The sequence below is a fragment of the Nestor notabilis genome, unplaced genomic scaffold (assembly GCF_000696875.1).
Source record: "Nestor notabilis isolate BGI_N333 unplaced genomic scaffold, ASM69687v1 scaffold24040, whole genome shotgun sequence".
Taxonomy (NCBI): Eukaryota; Metazoa; Chordata; class Aves; order Psittaciformes; family Psittacidae; genus Nestor; species Nestor notabilis.
In genome coordinates, this window is record NW_009911010.1 from 1 (window position 1) to 23,896 (window position 23,896).

The following is a 23,896-nucleotide window of genomic DNA, read 5'->3' on the forward strand; positions in this document are numbered from 1 at the left end:
CCAGCCCCTGGAGAAGGTTCCCCGAGTGCTCCAGCTGAACCCCAAGCCCCTGAATCTGAGCCTCAGAAGTCAAAGGGAGGTGAGGATGGGACCAGGCACTGGAGCTTTGGGGAGGAATGCTTGGAGGGGACGTGTGGGGCTGCTGGAGGGAAGGGGTGGGGGGGTGAAGCCATCAGGGGTATTTTTGCAGTGGGGGGTTGAAAACCAGCATGGAGTTGGGTGGTTGCCCTCCACCAACCCTGGTACTTGTGAGCGTGTCCTCACCCCACTGTGGGTTGGTTCCAGCGCCGCCCAGCTCCCCCTTGGCCTTGGCTGTGGAAGAAGTGAGTGAAAACTCCATTACGCTGACCTGGAAAGCCCCGGAGGAGACAGGCCGGTCACACCTGGATGGATACGTGGTGGAGATCTGCAAAGATGGAAGTAGGTTTGGGTTTTCCTGCTGTGTTGCCGCAGACGGGATGGAGCTGGGCATTTTCCTGCTGTGTGGCCGCAGACGGGATGGAGCGGGGCAGCACCCGGCAGGGTCTTCCTGCCCACCCGTTCCCTTTGTTTGCCCAAATGGGTACATTCTAAATGGTCTTCTGGGGGGTTTTCCCCATGGAGGAGAGGGGGTTCCCATTGGCTTCAGGTGGTGTTGGTGTCTTTATCAGGGGGATGGGCTGGGTTTAATGTCACCACTATCTCCAGTGGAGGGTGGAGGAGATCAGCAAACCTGCTGAGGATGGTGTCTGGTAACCCCAGCTCTGCAGGGACCTGGGGTTTGGATGGTTTCTCCCACGTTTGCCCAAAATGAAGTGCAAAAGGAATGGGGATAAGGTGGAAGGATGGGGGACAAAAAGATCCTGGGGAGTGTACGAGGGGCTGGTGTGCATGAGCAAGCAAGCCCAGCCCCTTCCAGGCTGGAGATGCCTGGAAGGAGGACGTCTGTGGTGGATGGGGGTTGGGTTGGTGGTGGTCATCTGTGGTTCTCTGCTTGCACTGCTGGTTTGTGGAATGGGGGACGTGGATTAGACTTGAGTTTTGGGCACTCTCTTGAAGCCCTGCTTGGCTTTGGGGTGAGAGTGAACAACCAACCTGTATGGGTGGGGGGGGTCTGCAAGGGGAGCCACCACATGACCTGGTGGCTGGGTGCTGCATGAGGCTGAGTGGTTTGGGAGACCAAAGTGGTCCATGAGCCTGGGGGAACTTGATGTGTGACCCTTGGTGTTTAGCCTGTGGCAGGCACGATCCACACTTGCTCAGCTGTGGGAGGCCTCCATCACTGGGCTGGGGGAGGTAATCATGGCTGGATGGGTTGTGTGAGGAGGCCCTTGCATGGAACATGGAGAGATGCAGCCATTCCTGGAGGGTGCTGGCTGACAGCCACCCAAACATCACAGTTTTGGATGTTCTCTTAGCTTGCTTTGGGCTTGGCTGGTGACAGGAGAGCTCTAGTCATTCGGTGATAACCACATGGGCTCCAGGAATGTTGTATTTGGGCTGGTGCAAGACCCTGGTTGGCTAAAATATGGTGAGATTTGAGTGAGGGCTGGTTTGGGTGAAGGGAAAGAATGACAGGTAACCCTCTTGGTCTGAAGGTGCACACGGTGGCTTAGCACACCCTGGCACACATGGGTCGCTTTAGTTGCCCGCCTGGGACACCCAGTCCTTTAGTGACTGGGGCAGCCTGTTTTCTACCTGAGAAACCTCCTAAGAGGGTTGGCACTTTGCAAGGCCGTGTTAGATGGCTGGAGTGGAAGGGTTCCACCTCTTGGCTGTGGGGTGAGTGTGAGATGCCCCTTCAAAGCAGCAAGGACAGTTGGAGAGATGTAGCTGGCTGGTGGCAATGATAAGCACCTTGCCCAGGGTGGAGGACGAGCTGGGGAACGTGGTGAGCTGCAGTGATTTATCCTGGGTCACTGAGAGGCTGTGGCAGGGTGGTCAACGCATCCTCACCTCCAGTAATGGACCTGGAAGGCCAGCAGGGACCATTTGTGCTGGCCTAATGCCTTTTCTTACTTGCAAGTAGCTTCCTACTCAACAGCTGAGCTTCTGCCAGCAATTCCTACCCTGTGCTCCTTGGTGGGGTGGGGTGGCCAACCTCCTCCCTGAGATAAACCATTCAGCCTGCGCAGGGAACGGGTTCTTCTCCTCTGGGTTTCACCCGCTGTGGCTTGATCCTGCTGCCCAGGGTGAGTGTCTGTCTGTCATTGTGCGCCTGAAGTGCTCTGCTGGCTTCATCGTAGGTGCGGACTGGACAGCTGTGAACGAGGAGCCTTTTCTTTCCACCCGCTACACGGTCCAGGACCTTGGCTCCGGTGACAAGATCCATGTACGGGTGAAGGCTGTCAGTGCCTGCGGTGCCAGTGTCCCGGCTACCCTGGAGCAGCCTGTGCTCATCAGAGAGATCCTCCGTGAGTACTGCTCCTGCCCTGCGTAATTCCAGTGTGCTTTGTCAGCAGTACAGACAGGGACCTTAGAGATCCTCCAGCTCCAACCCCTGCCCCGGGCAGGGACACCTTCCACTAGAGCAGGTTGCTCCAAGCCCCTGTGTCCAACCTGGCCTTGAACACTGCCAGGGATGGGGCAGCCACAGCTTCTCTGGGCACCCTGGGCCAGCGCCTCAGCACCCTCACAGGGAAGAGCTTCTGCCTCAGAGCTCATCTCAATCTCCCCTCTGGCAGGTTCAAGCCATTCCCCTTGTCCTGGCCCTACAGGCCCTTGTCCAAAGCCCCTCTCCAGGTCTCCTGGAGCCCCTTTAGGCACTGGAGCTGCTCTAAGGTGTCCCCTTCAGGAGCCTTCTCTTCTCCAGCTGCCCCAGCCCAGCTCTCTCAGCCTGGCTCCAGAGCAGAGCTGCTCCAGCCCTCGCAGCAGCTCCGGGGCCTCCGCTGGACTCATTCCAACAGCTCCACGACCCTCTGGTGTTGGGGGCCCCAGAGATGAACCCAGCACTTGGTCCATCCCTCAGCCTGAGCAGCCTCTGCCCTTTCACATGTTGCAACCCAACCTTTGACCAAGATGTTCTTCTCAATAGCTGTGTCCAATTCCCTTGGGGTGGGATGGAGGAGGTTCCTGACCTCAAGACATTGATCTTGCAGATGGCAAAGCTTTGGGGGTGAAGGGCTCAAAATGCCAAGCCACATCTTCCCATTTCAGTGCAGGAGCTCAGAGGCAGTTTGACTTTCAGCACATCTCTCCTTGGCCGTGTTCACGTCTCCACTACTCCATCACACACACGTTGCACAGCTTTGTTTGGCAAAGGAAAGCCAGGAGCTGGTGGTCTGGAGCATGGGAACTTGAATAGCGCTGAACTCGCTAATGAATGACTTGCTCCCATGCTTGGCAAGACTCACATTCCTCCCGGGGTGCTGCCAATGTGCTGAGCCATGATTTCAAGGCTGGTTTTCAGTTATCAGACAGCAAGCGCTGACTTATTTTCCTCTTAAAAGGAATTATTAATGCACAAGTTTTCCTGCTCAAAGATTTTTCAGCTGCTTAAAACTGGCAGTAACAAGAACAAAAGTTATTCTAGGAACCATCAGCTTTTTCTAGGAAAAGGCCTGGAGAAGATTATCAGCATCTGGAAAGGGTTCTGCAGGGTCCATCCTCTCAGCCTGCTGGAGGAGGTGACCATGGGTTGGTGGTTGGTATCTGCTGCTGTGTTCACCTCCAGATCTCACAGGCATCCCACCATACCTTGAAGTTTGGGGAGACTGAGCTGTGGGGGACTGGCATGAGATGCCAAGTACACCACTCATGTTCCCACTTCTAGTCCTGCGCTGCACCCATCAGTTCTTGCTGCCTAAGCTGTGTCCCAGCCACATGCACTGGCTGAGAGGTGTAAAACCCAAAGGACCCCCCCCTCAACTTGCTCCTTGCTAGTGGGGTTGCTTCTTCTCTCTTTGCTTTTTGCCAGCTCATACTCTTCATCAGCAAACAGCATGGTCTGCTCTTGCGTTTCACTTGCAGCACAGACCTGTGCTCACTGCCTGGCTTTGCTGAGGAACGAAATAGCCCTCAATGTCCCTCTGCCTCCCCGTGTCCACCCCGGCTGCACTGGTGTGTTGGGTGCATGAGTCTTCTCCTCTGTGTCCCTTCTGCTCATCACATGTTGTTCGGGACTGCACATTGCACCTCTCCCTGGTTCATTTATAGTATCACAAGGGATTTTAAACAGCGGCGATCCAGGCAGCAGAGAGTTTCAAACCAAGTGGGATGAGTGGGTTTGGGAAGTGGAGTGAGGCAGGTGAAGAGTCATTGTGGGAGTCGCGTTCTTCAGGGAGCTGGGGCAGGAATGGTGCCTTCCCACCCTCGGCAGCGCATCGCCCCGGCCACCGACCTCGGGCAGCCCCCTCAGCAGGAGCAAACACCCATGAATTAACATTCCTCCGCTCGAGGTTGGGTTTCTCGGCCCCGCTGAGACAGATGAGCCCAAGTGGCAGCACCAATGCGTGGATCCCTGCAGTGAATAGCAGCGAGAGCAGAGGAGGGTCCGTCTCAGCTGTCGGTGGGGCCATCTGGGACCGCTGGGCATGTCCCCATCCCACCGCCGCCGCTCCCCAGCTGTTGAGCCATTGCTCAGCCCTGGTTTAATTCTGGCCGTGCCCCCTCCCCAGAGCTGAGCTCCAGCACGTTTAATCCCAGCACAGACACACAGCTCTTTTATGAGGGGCTCACGTAAAGCCAATGCCTCTCCGTTGGCTCAGCCGGTGGCGCTGAGCCGGTAGGGTTACACGGCTGCTATTTTCACCCCGGGAAGGAGACACACGCTCCATCAGCATTCCCCAGTGGGTTTCTTGCTTCTCTTTGTTATGTTCCCTTGGGGATGTCAGCCTGCGTTTTAAGCCTGGGGCTTTCACAGCTTTGCTGTGAATACCCACACGCCACCTTGGTCTCTCAATGGCCGTGAGCACACAGTGAAGGTGGAGGCCTGGGAAAGCCTTGTCCTTGCTGGAAGCTGGGTTCTCAGCCCCTGAAAAGTGCTTTCTGAGCTGAAGGACAAATATTTCCTAACTGGGAGATGCTGCCCTCTGCCCATAGGCTCTGCTGGGGCTCTTCTGCTGAAGCCCATGTTGGTCTCCGTGGCTTGGCTATGGAGAAGAAGGTGAATGGTCCATTGGGGTGATGCCATTGGGTTGGTGACCTGGTATCTCAGGGATGGTTGTAGCTCTGAGGTGCAGGCTGGCATGGCCCTGCAGGGAAGCAGGCACCATCCAGGAGATGAGAAGGAAGATGTGGCTGTGTTTCTGGGTGGGATTTCTTGATGGCCAAGCAGGGGGATGTGTGGGGTGGGTCAGCCAGTTGGGGGCTGTGATTTTCCTGGCCCCACAACATGACTCTCTTGTCCCCAGAGCTCCCAAAGATCCGCATGCCCCGTCACCTGCGGGAGACCTACGTCAGGCACGTTGGGGATGCTGTGAACATGATGATCCCTTTCCAGGTAGGTGGACAGTTTGGGATTTAATGCCCCAGGCTTTTCCACTGCAGGCTGGCTTCTGCAGTGACTTTTATAGCCGCTACGACATGCTTGGGGCCAGCTGTGGGCTGGCTTGTCCTGGTTCCCATGCCTTATTGGCCAAGGGTGGGAGATGGAGGGGGGACCTTTATCCCGTTCCTGCTTGGCTCCTGTTTCTCTCCTGCTGGAACATGCTGGCCAAGCAGGGGGAGATGAGGCAAAAAGCTGCCCCTGAGATGAGGGCTATGTCCATGCCATGTTTCATAGGCAGCTGGGAGCCTGCACTGGCCATGCTCCAGGTGTGAGTTGTCCCGGGCTGCTGAATTGAAGCCACTCCTGCTAGGTTTGAATTGCCTGGGGTAGAACTGAACTGAACTTGGGCTCAGTGCCTGAGAATCAGGAGCCCAGCTCTGCCTGCCATGCCCTGGGCAAGTAAAGCTGCACTTGCTCTGTGAGGACCTTGGGAGACCAGCATATTCCAGCATCATCTCTGGAGCCTTTGATGGCTTCCCATCAGTGGGGCTGGCAGGGATCAGCTGCGGCTTCTTCTGTGGGGACTGCTGGCTGGGAGAGGCCAAATCCAGGCCACCGCTGCCTGGACAAAGCGGGGAGGCTCTGCCCACCCGTCCTTCCCAGCAGGACCCGTTGGAACCATGTGCTCGCGTGGCTCCTAACCAGCCTATGCGGGTTGCTCCAGGGAAAGCCGCAGCCCGAGGTGCTCTGGACCAAGGGTGGCCAGCCCCTGGACAGCAGCCGCGTCGTCATACGCAACACACAGAGACACCATCTTCTACATCCGCGAGGCGCAGCGCGGCGACTCGGGCAAGTACGAGCTCACCGTGAGGATAAACGGAGCGGAGGACAAGGCCACCCTGGACATCCGAGTGATTGGTGAGGCTGGGGATGGGGCCCTGCGGGGGCTTTTTTTGCCCCTTGGTTGGGGGATAGTTCTTGTTCTGGGTGGGATGGGGCAGGGCCAGCAACAAGACAACGGACTTTGGGGGCCCTTTTCCAGTGGGATAGAATAGTTAGGGTTGAAAGGACCTTAAGATGACCTAGTTCCAACCCCGCCACCATGGGCAGGGACACCTTGCACTAGACCATGTCACCCAAGACATGTTCCATCCAACGTGGCCTTGAACACTGCCAGGGATGGAGCATCTTCCACTTCTTTGGGCAACCTGTTCAGTGCCTCACCACCCTCACAGTAAAGAACTTCTTCCTTATATCTATCCTGAACTTCCCCTGTTAAAGTTTGAACCCATTTCCCCTTGTCCTATCACTACACCCCCTAATGAAGAGCCCCTCTCCGGCAGCCTTGTAGGCCCCCTTCAGATATTGGAAGATAGTCATGGAGGTGAACTCCTCTGCTTGGGGATGCAGGGTTTCTGCCAGCTCACGTCCATTGCAGCTTCTCCTTATTCTGCTGCAACTGGGTGAGAAGAGATTAAAAGTGAGGTGCAAGGGATGGTCAAGGCACAGAATGTGGGGGGAGCAAACTGGGATGCCACCCTATGAGGGTTTGTGTTTGCAGAGCTGCCGGGGCCCCCCCAGAACCTGAAGCTGGTGGATGTGTGGGGCTTTAATGTGGCCCTGGAGTGGGCCCCTCCAGTGGACAACGGGAACTCTGAGATCAAGGGCTACATAGTGCAGAAATCGGACAAGAAGAGCGGGGTGAGTCTGTGCACTCGGGATGCTCTGACGGCTGCACCCCCCATCTCCCCCCACGCCTTCTCCATCCCTCACCACTCCTCTTCCTCCCTCCCAGAAGTGGTTCACGGCGCTGGAGCGCTGCACCCGCACGAGCTGCACCATCTCCGACCTCATCATCGGCAACACCTACAGCTTCCGCGTGTTCGCTGAGAACGCCTGCGGGCTGAGCGAGAAGGCGGCTGTCACCGCCGCGGTGGCCGACATCAAGAAGACAAGTAGGGACAATGCTCTGGCTAAAGGCTTTGGAGGTGGTGGTGGGCAAGAAGGGTCCGGTCCCTCGTTGGGGCTGGAGGGGCTTCCTGGTGTTGTGGTGATGCTGCTGGGCTGGGGCCCAGGGTGAGCGCTGAAGGGGTGAGTCTGGGCAGCCCCAGAGGTCTCCTGCCCTCCTTCTATGCCTCCTTTCTGCTTTGGAGAAGGCTTGTGCTGTGGTCAGTCTGTAGGAGGGATCAAGGACATCCCTGGGTGAGGCTGAAGCAGGAGGGGTGAGGAACACCCCTGGCTTTGGACCTGCAGCTCAGGACCAGCAGAGGAAGAGACCCCTGCGGTGGCCCAGCTTAGGGGTCCAAACCAGCACCCCTCAGTCCTCCCCTCCCTCCGTCCCTTTCCACCCTGGTCCCTGGTATAGCACACAGTGTGTTGGGGTCTCTGCCACCTGCAGAGCTTACCTCTAGCTTCTGCACATTGAATTTTGGGGGTGGAGTAGGAGATCTAGAGTGGTGCCTGGCCTGGATCTGACACACTGCACTTATCGTGGTGCTGGTTTGCAGACTGGCATCTCCCCTGGCCCCCGCAGGGATTGGTCACTAACGTGGCATGGTTGGATGAGAAGGAGTTGGGCTGAGTTGAAGGCTGGGACCCCGCGTCAGGCTAGATGCTGTCTGGCTTATTATCATGGCATCGCAGAATGGGTTGGGTTGGGAGGGACCTTAAAGATGATCCATTTCCAGCCTTTATGTGAGGGAGCAGAAGTATTTTGGTGTGCCTTGGGCTGAATCTCCGTGGCCACGTGCTGCTGGTCAGCCCAGGAGCTCTGCCTCAACCTAGAATTGATTCCTTTCTTAGAAACTGCTTACCAGCCAGAGAAGATCCCCCAACGGGACATGATGGAGCCTCCAAAGTTCACCCAGCCCCTGACAGACCGAATCACCACCCGGGGCTACAACACACATCTCATCTGCTGCGTCCGGGGCTTCCCCCAGGTCAGTGGTTCCTCCAGGGGCAGCATCACCTCTGCATGGGGGCAGCCACCAGTGGGGGTTTTGAAGGGCGGATGGCGGTGTTGGGGTTGGATTTGGATGAAGTTAGGGGGCTGCTGCTGCCCTCTAAGTCAAACTAGGGCAAATGTGGGGTGTTTCTGCATAGAGAAGAGAGACTGATCTTCATTCAAGCTGTGTCCTGTTTCCTTCTGCCCTGGGGGAAGAAGCGTGGGGCAGTTTTTAGGGCTCAAGAATAGGATACGTAACTCTTCAAACTACTTCTGACTATGAATCCCACCATGGCCACCAGCTTCAGGCAGGGCCGAGGCAGAGGGAGGTGGCTGCATTTTGGGGCCAGTAGATTTCTCATTTCTCTCCCTGCTTTAAAGAAACAAATAAATTCTGCTGCTTTCAGCCCAAAATCATCTGGATGAAAAATCAGATGGAGATACGGGAAGACCCCAAATACATAGCGATGATCGAGCAGGGCGTCTGCTCCCTGGAGATCCGCAAGCCCAGCCCCTTCGATGGGGGCATCTACACCTGCAAAGCTGTAAACGCCCTGGGGGAAGCCTCAGTAGACTGCAAACTTGATGTGAAAAGTAAGATTGGCTGAGGAGACAGAGGAGCAGTTCTCCGTGCCTGTCTTTTCCTCTTCCTGCTTTCACCGTGCTGCCGTTTGTCCCTGTTTCGTGTTGATCCTGGTGATGGAGGAGCCTAAGGGCACTGGGCAGCCCGGTAGAGCTGGAGCTTTGAGCTTCTTGGGTTTCTGGGCTTGAAGCATCTTGAAATCACCTTCCCTCGTGCACGGCTAAAAGTTGGGGAAGAAACCAGAAACTGCAGAGCCAAAGGACCAGAGGTGCTGGTGGAGACTGGGACAGTCTCTTGCTCCTTGCTGTGTCCACCAGCACTTGTGTCCCAAGCCATGCACGAGGGGACTGTGCTGAACCCCCTGCACTTTGCACCTGGGTTGCTCTGATTTATGCCTCGGGATCCTACCCAGACTTTCCAGCTCACATTTCCCTGCCTCAGCAGAGTTCCCAGCACAGCCCTTGCATGGAGGTGCCCCGCTTTGCCCCCCGCAGACGCCTTCTCTATGCGCTCACCACGCAGGAGGGTGCATCCCCACCACTATACACGTGTTCTTCACATGGTGGTGTGTCCTTAGACACATGTCATTGTTATTATTTCTCCTCCTGTGGCTTCCCAGCACATGCTTGCCCCAAGACACGCTCTGCCCTACTTCCCAGGCAGGTCTGCCAGTGCAGCCATGCAGGCAGCATGGTGAGGCTGGCCAGGAGGATGAGCTTGTCACTGTGCTGGGGACACCCAGGTTGGGATCCTGGGGACAAACTGGCCAGGAGCAGGCAATGATTGATAGTGGTGTGTGCGATTGCTCAGAGCATGCGTGTGTAGGTGCATGTTGGAGTGGGTTGGTAGTGCCCTGGCTCACTTTTGGATGTCAAAAGGGGAGTGAAATGAGGGGAATTCAGGGTGTTTATATCTATGTCCTGTGCTCTCCTGCAGTGCCCCAGTAAGGACAGATTGGAGGGCAAGATGAAGAGCAAGGTAGGTCTGGGTGGGGGCTATGGGGTGGAGGGAGGGTGGATCACTTCACTGGGGATGGAGTGGGGTTGAGTGTCCTGGATTAGCCCTTGTCACCTGCTAATGGAGCCTCCAGCTCCACCCCATTGCTGGAGATGCACTGGTGGGGTTGGATGCTGCACAGCCTGGGAGAAACCTGCTCCTTTGAAAGGTGGATGGAGGGCTGTAAACGTGGCCAGGGGGATGAAGAGGCATGTGGAGACTGGTGTGCCTGGGAGACGCATGGGCAGCAAGGCAGGCAGAGCCCTGAGTAGCAGGCAGGGCTCAGAGAGCTGGGGCACCAAGGGGTGGATTCACATGAGGATGGGTACGGGGGCTGGGGACAGGTATGAAGTGGGGCTACAGGGTGGAAAAGCAGAGTTAAAGGGAAGAACTGGGCTTGTCTTGTGTTAGAGCCAGGGCTGGGACGTGGTTTCCCATCTCACCCCTGACCACTGGTCTCTTGGCAGTGGTGCCTTCACAGGACTCGGATCCCGTTCCTTTACCCCAGGTGGATGCTGGAGGTGCTGTGTGGTAGCGTGGTGCATGGTGATGCTCCTGGCAATGGCCTCTGCTGGCCTGCCCCATCCCTGGCTGTGCTCTGGGGGATCCTGCACTGGCATGGTCCTCTCTCAATGTGTCCTTAGCTGTGACAATAAAACAAGCCCATCTGAGGGACTTTGGTCCTAATGAGGAAGTCCAGACCACTCTGTCCTGCTTGTTGCGGGGTTGGCTTGGACAGGGGAGGTAGGGGGAAAAGAGCTGCCAGGGATGCTATGGGCTCATATAGCATCCCACTGAACCATGGGTGGAGGAGATGGATTTGAGCTTGGAAAGAAAGGACCAGCTGTATAAAACGCATATGAATCATAGAATGGTTAGAAGATGATCTAGTTCTAAACTAGAAGCAACCCAACAAGGAGGAGGGCCATGATGGGGAAAAGTTTCCTTCTGGAACTGGAGAATGATTCTGGCTGGAGGGGGGAAAAAATAGCAACATCAAAAGTGTGTCATGATGATGTCTCTTCATCCAAGCACAATTTCTTTACCCACACCAGCGATCCAACGATCCAGCCATGTGCTGCCACCAGCATCCCATCCCCATGGTGTGAGACGGTGGGAGCAGGACATGGCGATGTGTTATCCGGAGGAGGAAGAGGAGGAGGAATCGATGTGTTAGCTGCTGCTCGCTCATGTGCAGAAGGATGAGTTGTTACTTACAGCTCGGGTCAGACGCTCTTTATTCACCGACAGCCCAGACAGATCCATCAACTTGAGTGAGCGCATCATTACTGAGGGGTCAGAGCGGGGTCCACCTCCTGCGCCAGCACAACCTCCCTCAGGGGGTGACACAGGAGCTCTCCCAACCATGTGGCAGCTCAGTCATGGAGCCAGACATGGATCCTGCCCTCAGCCAGGTCGCAGCAAGCCCTGGTGCTGCAAATGTGGGTGCAAATCCAGCTCGGGCATCCTCAGACCTGAGCTCAACCCTCCCTTGGTGTCACCGGTGAGCAGAGCGAGGCAGTGACTGTGGCTAAAATAGATGGTTCCTCCTACAGCCCCTCTGCTTTGTCCCCATCTTTGTCGTCTCTGTGCCCAAGCTGGAGTCCAAGGGGGTATTGCTGGTCCAAGGGGCTCAGCACTGTGTGCACCACACACGGTTTCCACCATCAGAGGGCATCGTTGGATTAATTTTCCCCCTGCGGATGGTCAGGGGGAAAGTTTGATGCTCGTTTATGGAGGTGGTTGGGGTTAGCGATGATGCCACCAGAGTGGATGGAGGTTGCAGACCCAGTGACAGGACCAGAGCAGGTCTTGCCCTGGCACACCCAGCCATGGACACTGATGAGGGTGTCCTTGCCTCCTTGTTCTCCCTGGTGTTTTGGCATGTGGGAGCCTGGGAGAACAGGAGCTGGGCGCAGGCTGTGTTAGACATGGGTTTACTGACACAGGGGAGAAGCAGCATCTCAAAGACTGTCTCAAGCTGCACACTCTGCCCTTTCTAGAATCTTAATATAGTTCTATGAGGCAAAGGCTTGTGTTTGTAACCCCACAGGGGACCAGGGTGGGTAACAGCATCCACTTTTAGTGAGCCCTCCCTGGGTAAGGTCTAGAGAGCACGGAGTGGAAAAAACCACTTGGTGTTTATTTCTGAAAGCAATCATTCACTTGCCTTTTAATTTATGAGCATCCCAGTCGTCAGGTTTCTGGGCACCTTAGCAAGAACCAGGCAAAGGCATCGGTTCCAGGAAATCAGCCTCTTGCAGAAATGCCAGGGGGAATCAGACCTGTGCTCGCTAAACAGCAGCCCTAATCCAGGGCCAAGCTACTGCTGTGCAAAGGGCCATTGGGCACGGGGTCTTCCCTGCAATAGCCTGGCCTTGCAGCATCCTCGGACACTACTGATAAAGGATTTGGGTTCTTCACCTCGAGGAGGCTGGGAGGCTGTTCAGGGCACCTCTACCATGATAAGACCCATTCGCTCCTGTCTTTGCCGTTGCTCTTCTGCCCCACTCCCATTTTGCCCCGTGTGCTCTGGAGACAGGAGCCTAGATATGATGTACTGAGGCCTTTGCAAAATGTGGGAGGCTGAGCCCCTCATCTCCTCTCTTCTTTGCTGCCCTCCTCTTCCTCTCAGAGAGATGAAGGAACTCCCTCCAGGCTGAGCAGAGCTGGCTGCAGCAGGGGCACAGGGGGCACCCGGCAGCCCCACGGCCCGTGCTGTGTGTGCAGCATCGCTCTCTGGAGCTGGCCAACAGGCCACCCATAAATCTCACCCATCGAGGTCCTTTTCCTCTCTGCACCCCCTCCCAGCCCCTGCAGGGACTTGCTGCAGTGACTTGGTGACGTCCGAGGGGCACAACCCTCCTTGGGCAGGGATAAGGTCATAGGAAGTGTGTTTCCAATGGGAGACTGGTGAACAAGGGATGCTGATAAGAAAAGAGTTCAAATTAACTCAAATTAACTCTTCCCATCACCTATTCAGAGATCCTGCTGCAGAGCAAAGACTGGCAGTGGGGCTGCCAGCACCCATAGGGACCACAGAGCTCCTCAGTGCACCCTGCCCATGGCTGAACCTGTGGCAGACACATGGAGGTGGGAAAGTGCCCCTGTGGCAGCATCAACACCAACCCTGTGGCTGTAGCTGTCTCCTACTTGCCCCCACACGGGCGCAGGTGCCTCTCTGCTCCCCTGGACCATGGAGGTGCCTGAACTATAACCCACAAAGTGTGGGTCAAAGTTGTTTGGCAGCACAGGGAGGGTGGTAGGGAGCAATGTGGGAGAGATGAGACAGGGCTGGGAGAGACTTGCTGTTGCCTTGCACAGAAGACAGGCAGGATTGAAGAGGGAAAAGTGGCTCAGAGCCATAGTAAAAGAAGACACGAGTGGACACAGGGTGTAACTCACAGGGCTGTGGGTGCTGCTGGGGGCCATGGGCACCAAAGGGTACTTCTTGCAGACTACTCTGGTTCTTTCCCCTCTACCTTCCTTTCTGGTCGCATTTAGAGTTGGAGACTGACCCTTTGCTCTGTGGGGATGGTGGGTTCATCACCCTGTGGGTGCTGGTATTGCCATGGGATTCCTTCTCCTATCTCTTTCCCCCAGCCCAGCTCACCTGTCCCTGCTTCTGGATAGGAAAGAAAGGGCTTGAAAGCTCCCAGCGTCAGAGCTGCAGAAATCACCCTGTCCTGGGCTCTTCTGGTCCTCAGCAGCTCCACTCCCACCAAGGCACCCTTTTGCCCCATGGATGTGGGGCCCAGAGCATGCAATGCCCCCAGCATCACCCACTGCTGCGCTCCAGGGAGCCGGAGGTCTCCCTCAATGGCAGAGGACCTCCCGGGTGGTTTTGATCATCTTACTTTATTTGCATGAAGATAAACTGCGCCTTTGTCTGTACAATTTCTCCTTAAATACTTGGCAACCGTTAAAAAACCCCTGAAAAACAGAAACAAACAGAACAAAAAAGAAAGGCGAGGAACAGTGCAGGCTACGATATCAAACCAGTGAATAAATAACCCCCTGGGCAGCTGGGGGACACAAGGCTGGTGGATCCAGCCCTCCCAGGTCCTCACTACCCCTTCCCCTGACAGCAGGGACCAGGCTTGGCCATGGGGGCCCCCTGTCTGCTCTCTGCCAGCTCTAGTTGCCCGGCTCGGCCGTGGTGGTGCTGACGTTCTTGTTGGTCTTGCAGCAGAAATACTGGTTCCAGATCTGCAGGAAGGCTGTCCGGAACTTCTTGATCCTGAAGGCGTAGACGATGGGGTTCATGGCTGAGTTGCCGTGGGTGAGGAAGATGGCGATGTAGGTGAGGATGTGGGGTGTCTCACACGATGGGCAGAACAAGGTGATGCAGTTGAGGATGTGCAGAGGGAGCCAGCTGAGGGCAAAGAGGAAGAGGACCAGTGCTAACGACTTGGCGATCTTCAGCTCCTTCCCATAATACTTCTGGGGGTCATTGGAGCTGGAGGAGACCTTCTTGTTGAGTTGCTTGCGGATGAGGTTGAAGACTTCTAGGTAGATGAGCAGCATCAGCACCAGGGGAGGCAGGACCCAGACGAAGAAGTTGAAGTACACCATGTACTCCATGCTGATGACCGTCTCAAACTGGCACTCGATGACAAACTGTGTCTGGGTGGCGTTCAGCTCCTGAGTCCTCCGCATCTTGTTCAGGTTGTTCCAGCCAAACATAGGGGTGAGTCCCACCAGAAAGGAGACGATCCAACAGCAAGCAATGGCCACGGCCGCCCGCCGGGGTGTCACCATGCTTTTGTACCTGCGGAGGAGACAACGACCACGAGAAGGAATCAAACACAAGCCAGATGCTCTGCCTGGGGGCTCAGACTGCTCCACAGGAGGTGGCAGTGCCCATGCTGACATGCCATGGTGCTCCTCACTCCTGTCCTTGGCAGTCGGTAGCAGCTTGTCCTGACAGACGTGTTAAGGGACTGGTTTCTCTGCATGTGCCCTGGGGAACCTCACCCTGTCTCCCACCACCACCCCCAGCCCCAGGGATGGGCAGAGACTTCAGCCATGATCCCAGAGCTCTGGGGGTTGATGCCAAGCCAGGAAATGCATTAGCAACGTGGAGCCTGCATGTTCAACCCTCATATCTAAGGGGGGTTCACGGTGCTCCAACAGCCCACCTTACACTGAGCACTGCACAGCAGCAGTTCACCCTTTCCTCCCCCCATGCACCAGCCCTACCAGCACCCTGTCCCACACAATTCCCCCTGCACTGGGGCAGGAAATCACCAGCAAAAGCATCCTCTGGGACCCACGGGGCTGCAGGAAGGATGTGCTGGTACTAATGGAGCCCTGGGGAAGGTTCTGGGCACAGCCTGTCTCATTTCCTAAAGTGCTGGCCCGATCGACCAAACCCTCTTTCCTAATGGGCCGGTGCCAAGGGATGGAGGAGAAGGAGGAAGCGATGCTCTGGTTGGGCTCTGCTCCCTCCCTGATGTCACTGGGGAGCACGATGGGGTTGGGCTCATCTCTCCAGAGCTCTCCATGCGGGAAGTGGAGGCTGCTAGGCTGATTTTTCCCCCTCGTCCTCAAAGTAAAGCCTCTCCTCAGAGGCCAAGAAGATTTGCAGCCCAAGTGCTATCGCTTTCCACCGGAGGGGGTTCAACAGAAGGCATTTCCTGACTGTTTGCTGGGATTTCTGCAGTGGTGCCAGTGTTAACCTGGCCATGGGGACCATGTGGAGGTGGCTGGCAAGCCTGGATCTCCGTCCCAGTGCTCAGAGCACCGTGCTGCATGTCTGCATGGTGGGAAAATGGAGAATTTGGGGGCTTTTTGACACAGCCAAGGGCCCAGCTCCAGCCTCACTCCCCCTTGAAGGTCCCTTCTCAAGACCCATCTGATGGGCAAGGTGTCAGGGTGGGATTATGGAGGGGAGGACAATGGAATCCAGAAGGTCCAGAGCCACCAGTCTCTGAGAGCTTTCCCAAAGAAACCCCTCTGGTCTGGGAAAAGATTCCCAGCGTCCCGGAGGCAGCCCAGTCCCACGGGAAGGAGGTGGCAATGCAGGCTGCTGTTTCCTCTGCGAGCCAAGGTTAGAGCCGGAGGGTGATTTATTCCTTGCAGGGAGGAGAGAGGGCAGGAGACCCTGAGAAAGGCGCAGGGCAGGGAGAGCAGGGGCACAGGCAGGACGAGGGGTGGTGGGAGAGCACCAGAGAGCCAGGGGAAGGGAAAGGTGGGGGGCCCCTGGGAGTGGGGGGTGGCAGAGGGGTACCAGAGGCTCCTGCGGAGCTGTGTGCTGGCCCCACATCACCCTTAACAGGTCCTTGGGGAGAGCTGCTGCTCCCTCGCAGCTGTGACACCCCATTCCCACCCTCGAGCAGGTCGAAGTAACAGCACCAACCGCCTGCCCTCGCTCCTTCCCTGCAGCACTCCTGAGGGTTTCCAGGGTCTTCTATTGATTTTGGTGAACATGCTGCCAGCACCCCGGGTGCTCCCTGCCCTGCAGAGCTGTGTGACACCCAGCACCAGAGAGACAGGGCTGCTGAGCACCACGGTCCCCAGACACCATCCCAGCGCTTGCAGCCAGCACCCAGGCATGGAGCTGCTCCCAGAGCACTCACCCCTTCTCCCCCTGCCCTCATGCCTGCGCTGGGGGAGCACAAGGGACAGAGCGAGCACTGGGACCATGTTAGTCATGAACCAGGGTTGGATCAGAGGACGCAGCGTTCGCTCTTGCAGCCAAAGCAGAAGGGATGGGGAACGGCTGCAGGGGGCCCGGCCCGGCTGGTCAAAAAACCCCGGTGGTTTCTGCAGTTGGTTATCACCACTGCCAGCACAGCTGCAGAGGCTGTGCAGACCTCATGTCCCTGGATGCACGCAAGCTCGTGTGGTCCAGGGTGTCCAACACACACACACCCCCCAGAGCAACTGCCCCACACGCTGCTGGCTGCTTGTCCTCCCCTCCACTTCAGTGAGCAACCCTCCAGCCTCCTCACTGCACAGCCCTCCCTCGTTGCCTCACATGGATGCTCCCACCTCACTGCGCATCCATTCCTCCTCCTCGCCGCACATCCATCTCTCTGCCATGGGCCGTATCCATCCCTGCTCCCTGCATGTCCATCCCTGCTCCCTGCATATCACAACAGTTCTAACATCAGGACCTGCCTCTTCTCACTCCTTTGCTTAACTTTGCACCATGAGGTTTTAAATGTGGCACCGCAGAAGCAGCCAGCAGCTGAGACCAAAGCCTGTCTGTGCATCCCCCCAGGAGCCATAGCTGAACCCCCAAAGTCCATAGGAAACAGCAACATTTGGAGCTGGGGCTTTTGATCCTTTTGCTCCTTTTGCTTCTTCAAGCAACAAGCCAAAGGCAGAGGCAGCTGCAGCATCCTGCAGTGAAACGTGGTCCTCAGGGGCTCACGGGTACCACTGTCCCCCATCAGCCCAACATGGAGACAAGGGGCCATAAACTGACTCTGAATTCCTCCTTCATCCACCCCACAGGGTCTGACCACACAGCTCTCAAGGGGTTCAGCTGCTCTGACGGCTGCAAATCCAGCTTAAAGGAAGGAAATACAAGATCCCATCTAGCGCTTGATCCCATCCAGTGCTCAACCTCACAGCACAGGGCGTTGGGTGGGGGGCGATGAGCAGAGGAGTCTTGGCTGTTTCCATGTTTCTCCCTTGGTGATGCCATCAAGAAAAAGCCTTTCTCCTTTACCTCATTCTGCATGAATACGATAGGGCTGAAGTTTGGGATGGGCCTGCGAGGCAGAGAGGCAGAAGCATGAGACAATGCTGCTAATGGCTCACAATTAATAAATAATCTCATTATTCTCATCAGCATCGGAACAATAGCATCGCTGCAATTTTATTACTGCTATTATTTTTATTAACAGCTGTGACTAAACCACCCCTGATAAGTCACCACCGTCATCACCCCATTTGAGTTTGTTTCCTTTGTCTGTGGGGTTTTGAGTCTGACCATAATTGCTGCCTTGTCCTCGGTGGTGGTTTTTGCACCATCTCTTCCCTACAGAGATGGGCATCGCCCCAAGGCCTCCTGCAAGTCCTGCCAAGGCCAGGAGAAAGGAGCCTGGAGGGAGCAGAGCAGCCATCCAGCCTCACCAACATCCCAGTGAAATGGGATGGGCAGGAAACTGGGTTTGGCGTGGAGCAAAAATGTCTTTGGTGGTTTGGAAGGAAATGCAAAGAAAGAGGCAAAGTGTCAATTATTGCTGGAGTGCTGTTTGCATCCCAAGAGGAAGTGTGAGAAGTGAGGGTTGGAGGTGGAGGCAGACAAATCGTCCCCAAGGGCTGTGTAGAGCTAACAGGGAGACATGGAACAGGGTCCTCCAGGGAGAGATGCTGCCTCGTGATGGGATGCTCCAGATGTTGCAGTCAGTTTCTTGGGCTGAGGATGGAGTCAGTGAGGGAGACACTGAGGCCCCTTTTCTCATAGAATCCCAGCCCGGTTTGGGTTGAAGGGACCTTAAAGCTCCTCCAGCTCCAACCCCTGCCACAGGCAGGGACACCTTCCACTAGAGCAGGTTGCTCCAAGCCCCTGTGTCCAACCTGGCCTTGGACACTACCAGGGATGGGGCAGCCACAGCTTCCCTGCACAACCTCATGGTTTGGTGCCATCTCCTTTCGCTGCAGTGGACACCTGAAGTGTTTTGGGAGCAGAGATCCTCAAAGAGGATTGGTCGTGCCCAGCTCCTGTCCCTGCTGAGCCTGGGGTGCTGAGCTGCCATAACTCCAGGTCACTGTTAGTGGGATGAGCTGTAGGAAAGGTGCCAGCTGCTCATAGAGGTGATGCCAAGCAGAAAGGACACCACATGGTGAGAAAACCCTTCTCTGGCTCTTGGTAGGATGGTCTCAGCTCCTTTTAGATCAGTTTCTCAAGGTCACACAAGGGCAGGATGGTGGAAACCACCTTGCTGCAGCCACTGGGCTGTCCTGTCCTGTCCCACCAGGTCCCTTTGTTCCTTCTTCCTCCAGGAGCCTGATGGCATTTCTCAGTTTTCTCCCACAGCTCAAACATCTTGCAAACCACCCAACCAGAGGTGCTGGGAAGGGCACAGGGCACCTTGGGTCCTCCTTTGGAGCACTGGAAAGTGTCTCCATGGTAGGACATCAGCGTTGGGCTGGAAACACCACGCTGAGGGAGGCTGCTGGGCTATTTTGGTGCAGGAAAGGGGCTCCAGCACCAATGTCTTTGCTGTAGAAGGACACATTCTTCTGTCCCACCTCAAAGACTTCCCTTGGATTTTGGACCAATGTTTACGTCTTTACTTGCCAGTTGGCATCTGACAAGCAACAAGTCTGGGATTTTGGGATCAGGACAAGCCCCCACACATCCCAGAGGAGATGCTGATAGAGCCAGACTCCTCCCTTCCAAGCATTTATGGAAACGGGCTGTCCAACCTTCCATCCAGCTGCCAGCTTTGGATGGTGTTAGTTGACATCTGTCTCTCCCAAGGCCACCACTTACATGGTGACGCAGCCACCAGTGGTCACAAGCCTGCATTTCTCCAAGGTGGGAGACCAGAGGTGAAGTGACCATGAGAGGAACATGCTGACACGGTGTCAGCACCTCTCTGCCCAGGAGGTGGTTTTGTCTCATCACCTCTGTGTCGTTGCCATCTGTGTCCCCATCCTGGCTGTGAGAGCTGCCAGGGTGACACAGGAGGGTGTGAAATGTCTCCATGGAGCCACCCAGCAGCTCAAGCTGTGTTTGCAGGTTGTGTGGGCCCATCACTGGCGTTGACTTGCAGCAGTGGTTGGATGGATGCTGCTGGATGGATGCTGTCAGGAGTGTGAAGGACTGAGCAGCTGATGTTTGACCCCCAAAAAGCCCCAAAGCTCCCAACAGGAGGGATGTGAAGAAATAGGAGATGCACTCAAGTGATGCAAAGAGGATGTTGGTGCTAGGAGACATTTATGCTAACGCTAAGAGACCTTTTTAGACATCTAAATCGACCTCCAAATCCTTGATAACCTTCAAGATTTTGCACTTACCTAAATGAAGCCCTAAAGAGATCTGAATGGAAGGAGGTGAACAACCAAAGCAAAACACCTAAGAAGGAATAAGCATCAGAGGTGAAAAAGAACCTACGAGAACCCATGATCTGTCCCACAGTGTCCCTTCTGCAGCACTTCCCACCGTGTGCAGGTGCCCAGGGATCTCCTCATCCCAGCCCGGGGCATTTCTCAGCTTTGCATTTCTGAGCAGCTTTGATCACTGACATCTGAGTTTTCCCACCCAAGCAGCCTCCAGGACACTGAAAGTTCTGAAGCAAAGATGCAGCCAGGAAGAAGGAGAAGAAACCCAAATCTCTGCCATCAAAGGACTTCTGTCTAGAGACTTGCAATTAGATCAGGACGTGCTCTGGCTGCTTTGCCTTGTTCGCAGGGCAGATGAGCTTCATGTCAGCTTGGCCTCTTTTCCTCCTACCACGTTGGCCCCAGCTTAATTTCATTAGCTCTGCCCTGCCTTCATTAGTGGATTAACTCCCCAGGAATTGCACTGCAATTCCCGACCAGAGCAGGGACCAGCAAAGCCACATCTTGGGGCCGGCTGGATGACTGCAAGTGTTTTCTGGACAAAAAAGACATTCAAGGAAATACTAAAGAACAAAATGGTTTTATTCAAACTAGACCTGGAGGCTTTGGAGCTTTTTCAACCCAAACAAGAGGAGATGTTTTGGGAGTGTTACATTAGCGTTGACTTGGGGGTTGGAGATCTAGAAAAGGAGCCAACAGCTTTGCCAGCAACATGGGCAAACCCTCAGCAAGTTTGCCTCTGACACCAAGCTGTGTGGGGCTTTGGACAAGGGATGTAGCCACAGGACAAGGGGAATGGCTTTAACCTACCAGAGGGGAGGTTGAGATGGGATCTTCTTCCCTGTGAGGGTGCTGAGGCGCTGGCACTGGAACTGGATGAGCTTTAAGGTCCCTTCCAACACAAACCAGTCTGGGATTCTATGACTTATGCAAACCTTGCCCAAAGCCAATATGAGAAAGGCCAGAAGCATCCACATGGGAGTGTATAGATCCGTAAGTGCAGTAGGTTGTGTACAACCCACTGAAGCTCCTCCTGGTCCAGCTTGTGTCCAGGGTCTGGTTTTACCATCCTAAGATTGTAGCTCTCTGCGCAGGAATTACCCCGCACAAGTGACTGTGAAGCACAAGCAGCTGGCGAGGCCACCGAGTGCTCCTGACCCCTTTTGGTAACCAGTAAATCTTTAATGGATGAAGCGAGGGTGATGATGAGGCTTCTGAGAACAAATCATCCTGCTCAAATTGACTGGTCCACACACACTGAGACACAGCATCCCCAGGGCTTTGGTGAGTGCTTGGTTTCGTGGCGGGTGAAGCTGCAGTGGCCACAGCTCCAGCAAATGGCAGGAAAGAGGGATGTGGGCACATCCGAAAGCAGCCCCAGGGACGCAAACGTCCCCACAAGAAGCAAGAGCAATAAGGTAGAAAAGGGTTTTATGGGATAAAATGTCTGGAAATGGGGAACGATGCTTCCATAGGCCAGCCAGGCTGTGTCAGGGTATCTTCACCCCAGGCTGGAGGCACAAAACATGAGAGTCCATCAGGGATGTCTATCCGATGGATGGCTACGGGTATGGGACGAGGTGTCTCCCCCCATCTCCATCGGTCCACGGTGTGGACCCAGAGGCCAGTCACATCCCCCCACATCTGCTGCTCACTTGATGCCATCAGCCTCAAAGCACATCACAGCTCAGCCCATCTTCAGCTTGACATCTTCTGTGGGGCAACACCACTTCATGATGCTGTTCAAGGGCTTCCTTCCCTGCTCCCCAGTAGCCCACACTGTCCACATGGGTTTTGAGTCTAAACCTGCCATAGTCCAGGTTCTGGCTGGAGGGTTGAGATAAATCTTTGCCTGCTGAGCCAAAGACACTTATCACATCTCTGGTCCTTAGGAGCAGCCACAACATCACACCAGCCTGGATGAGTTCATTGCCAAGCAGTTGCATACCCCTCCTGGGGCTGCTTCTGGCCTAGATGGAGAAGTAGCTGCTGGATCCCTGCAGCCTGTTTGGGCTCTGGTGATGAATCACAGCCCATCTTCAGGAACAAAGAGCAGGCGCCCAGTAACTGCAGAGCTCCTTCCAGACCACTTTCCCAGCTGTCCTCATCTCAGAGGTGGGATGTGAGTAACCTCCACGGCAGCTCCACCATGGAGCGGTGCCCATGGCATCACCTTGGGCATCCCACTGCAACAGGATGCTGCAAGGGGAAGGGATGGCAGGGAGGGAGGATGAAGAGCACAGGGACCTCACACACATCCTTCTCCTTCAGGCTCTGCCCTGGGTGTGGAGGAGACACTGCTCTAGTCCAAAGAAGGCAGAGGAGCACGTGTCTGCTGCTGCTGCTCAATGAGAAAGGCCATTTTTCTCACTTCCTTCAAGCAGCATCCTTCATCCCGGCAGCGAGTATAAATCCTTTGTGCACATAAAGTTAAGCTTGTTTTCAGACTGGGCTTGGTTTATAGCCCGTGGCTGGATCCTGACACTTTCAAGTGCTCTGTGGCTGTGTAAGCAGAAATTCTTGGCAAGAACCACTCACTCAGTGCTTGGCAGCCAAAATGCGGGTGGATGGAGACTAGGCAGGGGGCTGGGGACACGCAGGGCATCTGATGCCTGATGGAAATGATAAGTTAGTTTGTGACTTTGGGGAGTGCTGCCCTCTAACCCCAGACAGACCCTTCATACCCCAAAGGGAGCTGTGAGACTGCCTGATGCTGTGGGCATCCAAGGATGCTGAGTGCCTGCAGTGGGGTGGCCGTGCTCTGGATGTCACCCACCCTCCTGCTGACGTGTGAGTGTCCCTGGTCAGTGGGGTGCAAGTTGCACTGAGCCTCAGCTTTGCTGCTATCAGCTCCAGGGCTCCCTCCCAGCTCCCTGTTTGGTCACAGCCCCCCAGGACTTTCCTGGATCACTGGTTTCTCTCTCCAGGACCCCAAGGTAAGGGAAAAAGATTTAACCCCATTGGCAATGGCTGCAAATCATGAAACAAGCTGAAGAACCTTAGAACTGCGGGTTAAAACCTGTGATGTTCTTGTCTTTTGGCTCCTGTTTTCAGGCAGTGGCACTTTCGAGCATTACTCTGCGATGCAAAGCATGAGAAGTGCTGCTTTAAACGGGAACAGAAACAGAAATTGGGATTCTTCTCTAGCACCAGGACTTTGGGAATTAGAACACAGAGAGAGGAACAGCCCAGTCCCTAAGAGATGGGGGTGAGAGTCGGAAAGCTGCTTACACCACTCATGGCCAGCGCGATGGTTGTGATGGGCTTGTTTTCAGTGTTACCCCTGAGCAATAAACTCAGTGGACATTTTTAGTGCCTGAACAGTTTGTTGTCAAATTTGGTGTGCAAACATCTCCTTGGAGAGGAGGACAGGCCTGAACGTGAGGGCAGGTCCTGCACGTCCCCATCACACAGCTGAGCCCCTTCTATTCTGGGAGCAACCCACCTCCAGCAGTTTCAGCAGGGCAAGAAGGTTTCAGGAGGAGCTGCTCCAAACCCACGTGTATCCCTCTCTGCACTGAGATGCTTCTCACCCAGCATCGTGCTGGGGAGATTGATGTGCGTGGCCAGGACTCTCAGGTCATCTGCCCTGGACCATTGCCCTGTGGATCTCTCATACATCAGCCCTGCCCCTGCCATGGTGACTACCCGGGAGCTGTTTGCCCAGGCAGCTGATCCTGCATGTCTCTGCGTGTCACTGTGTGATGAGAGAAGTCAGGGCAAGGTACCCGTGTAGTACAAAGGAGAAGGGATAAAAGGCAGCTTTGGCTATCTTCAGGGTAAATCCAGGCCTTTGCTGGATAAACAGCGAGTTATTTCAACTGCTGTTTGGATTGTACTTGAATTTTTCATGCACTGCATATTTTTGTTCTTTATGCAAAAGAACCTCTTTGAAATGAGGACTCTGAAAGTCAGTGCCCAAAATGGAGAAGCGAGGGGG

At 55.3% G+C, this 23,896-nt stretch overlaps 2 protein-coding genes across 2 annotated transcripts; one reads left to right on the top strand and one right to left on the bottom strand.

The window, feature by feature from the left end:
- Window positions 1-6: 6 nt before the first annotated feature.
- Window positions 7-8,959, top strand: LOC104404318 (myosin-binding protein H-like; the record flags this gene model as incomplete). The annotated part of the gene is given in 10 exon segments (XM_010012722.1): window positions 7-79; window positions 286-420; window positions 2,226-2,393; window positions 5,331-5,419; window positions 6,132-6,208; window positions 6,210-6,325; window positions 6,969-7,108; window positions 7,203-7,362; window positions 8,210-8,346; window positions 8,759-8,959. Coding segments are annotated over 10 exon segments (1,296 nt in total), but the record flags the coding sequence as incomplete, so codon positions are not given.
- A 5,108-nt stretch (window positions 8,960-14,067) lies between these two features.
- ADORA1 (adenosine A1 receptor) lies at window positions 14,068-14,701 on the bottom strand (the record flags this gene model as incomplete). The annotated part of the gene is made up of 1 exon (XM_010012710.1): window positions 14,068-14,701. A coding segment is annotated over one exon (634 nt), but the record flags the coding sequence as incomplete, so codon positions are not given.
- Between the last annotated feature and the right edge of the window lie 9,195 nt (window positions 14,702-23,896).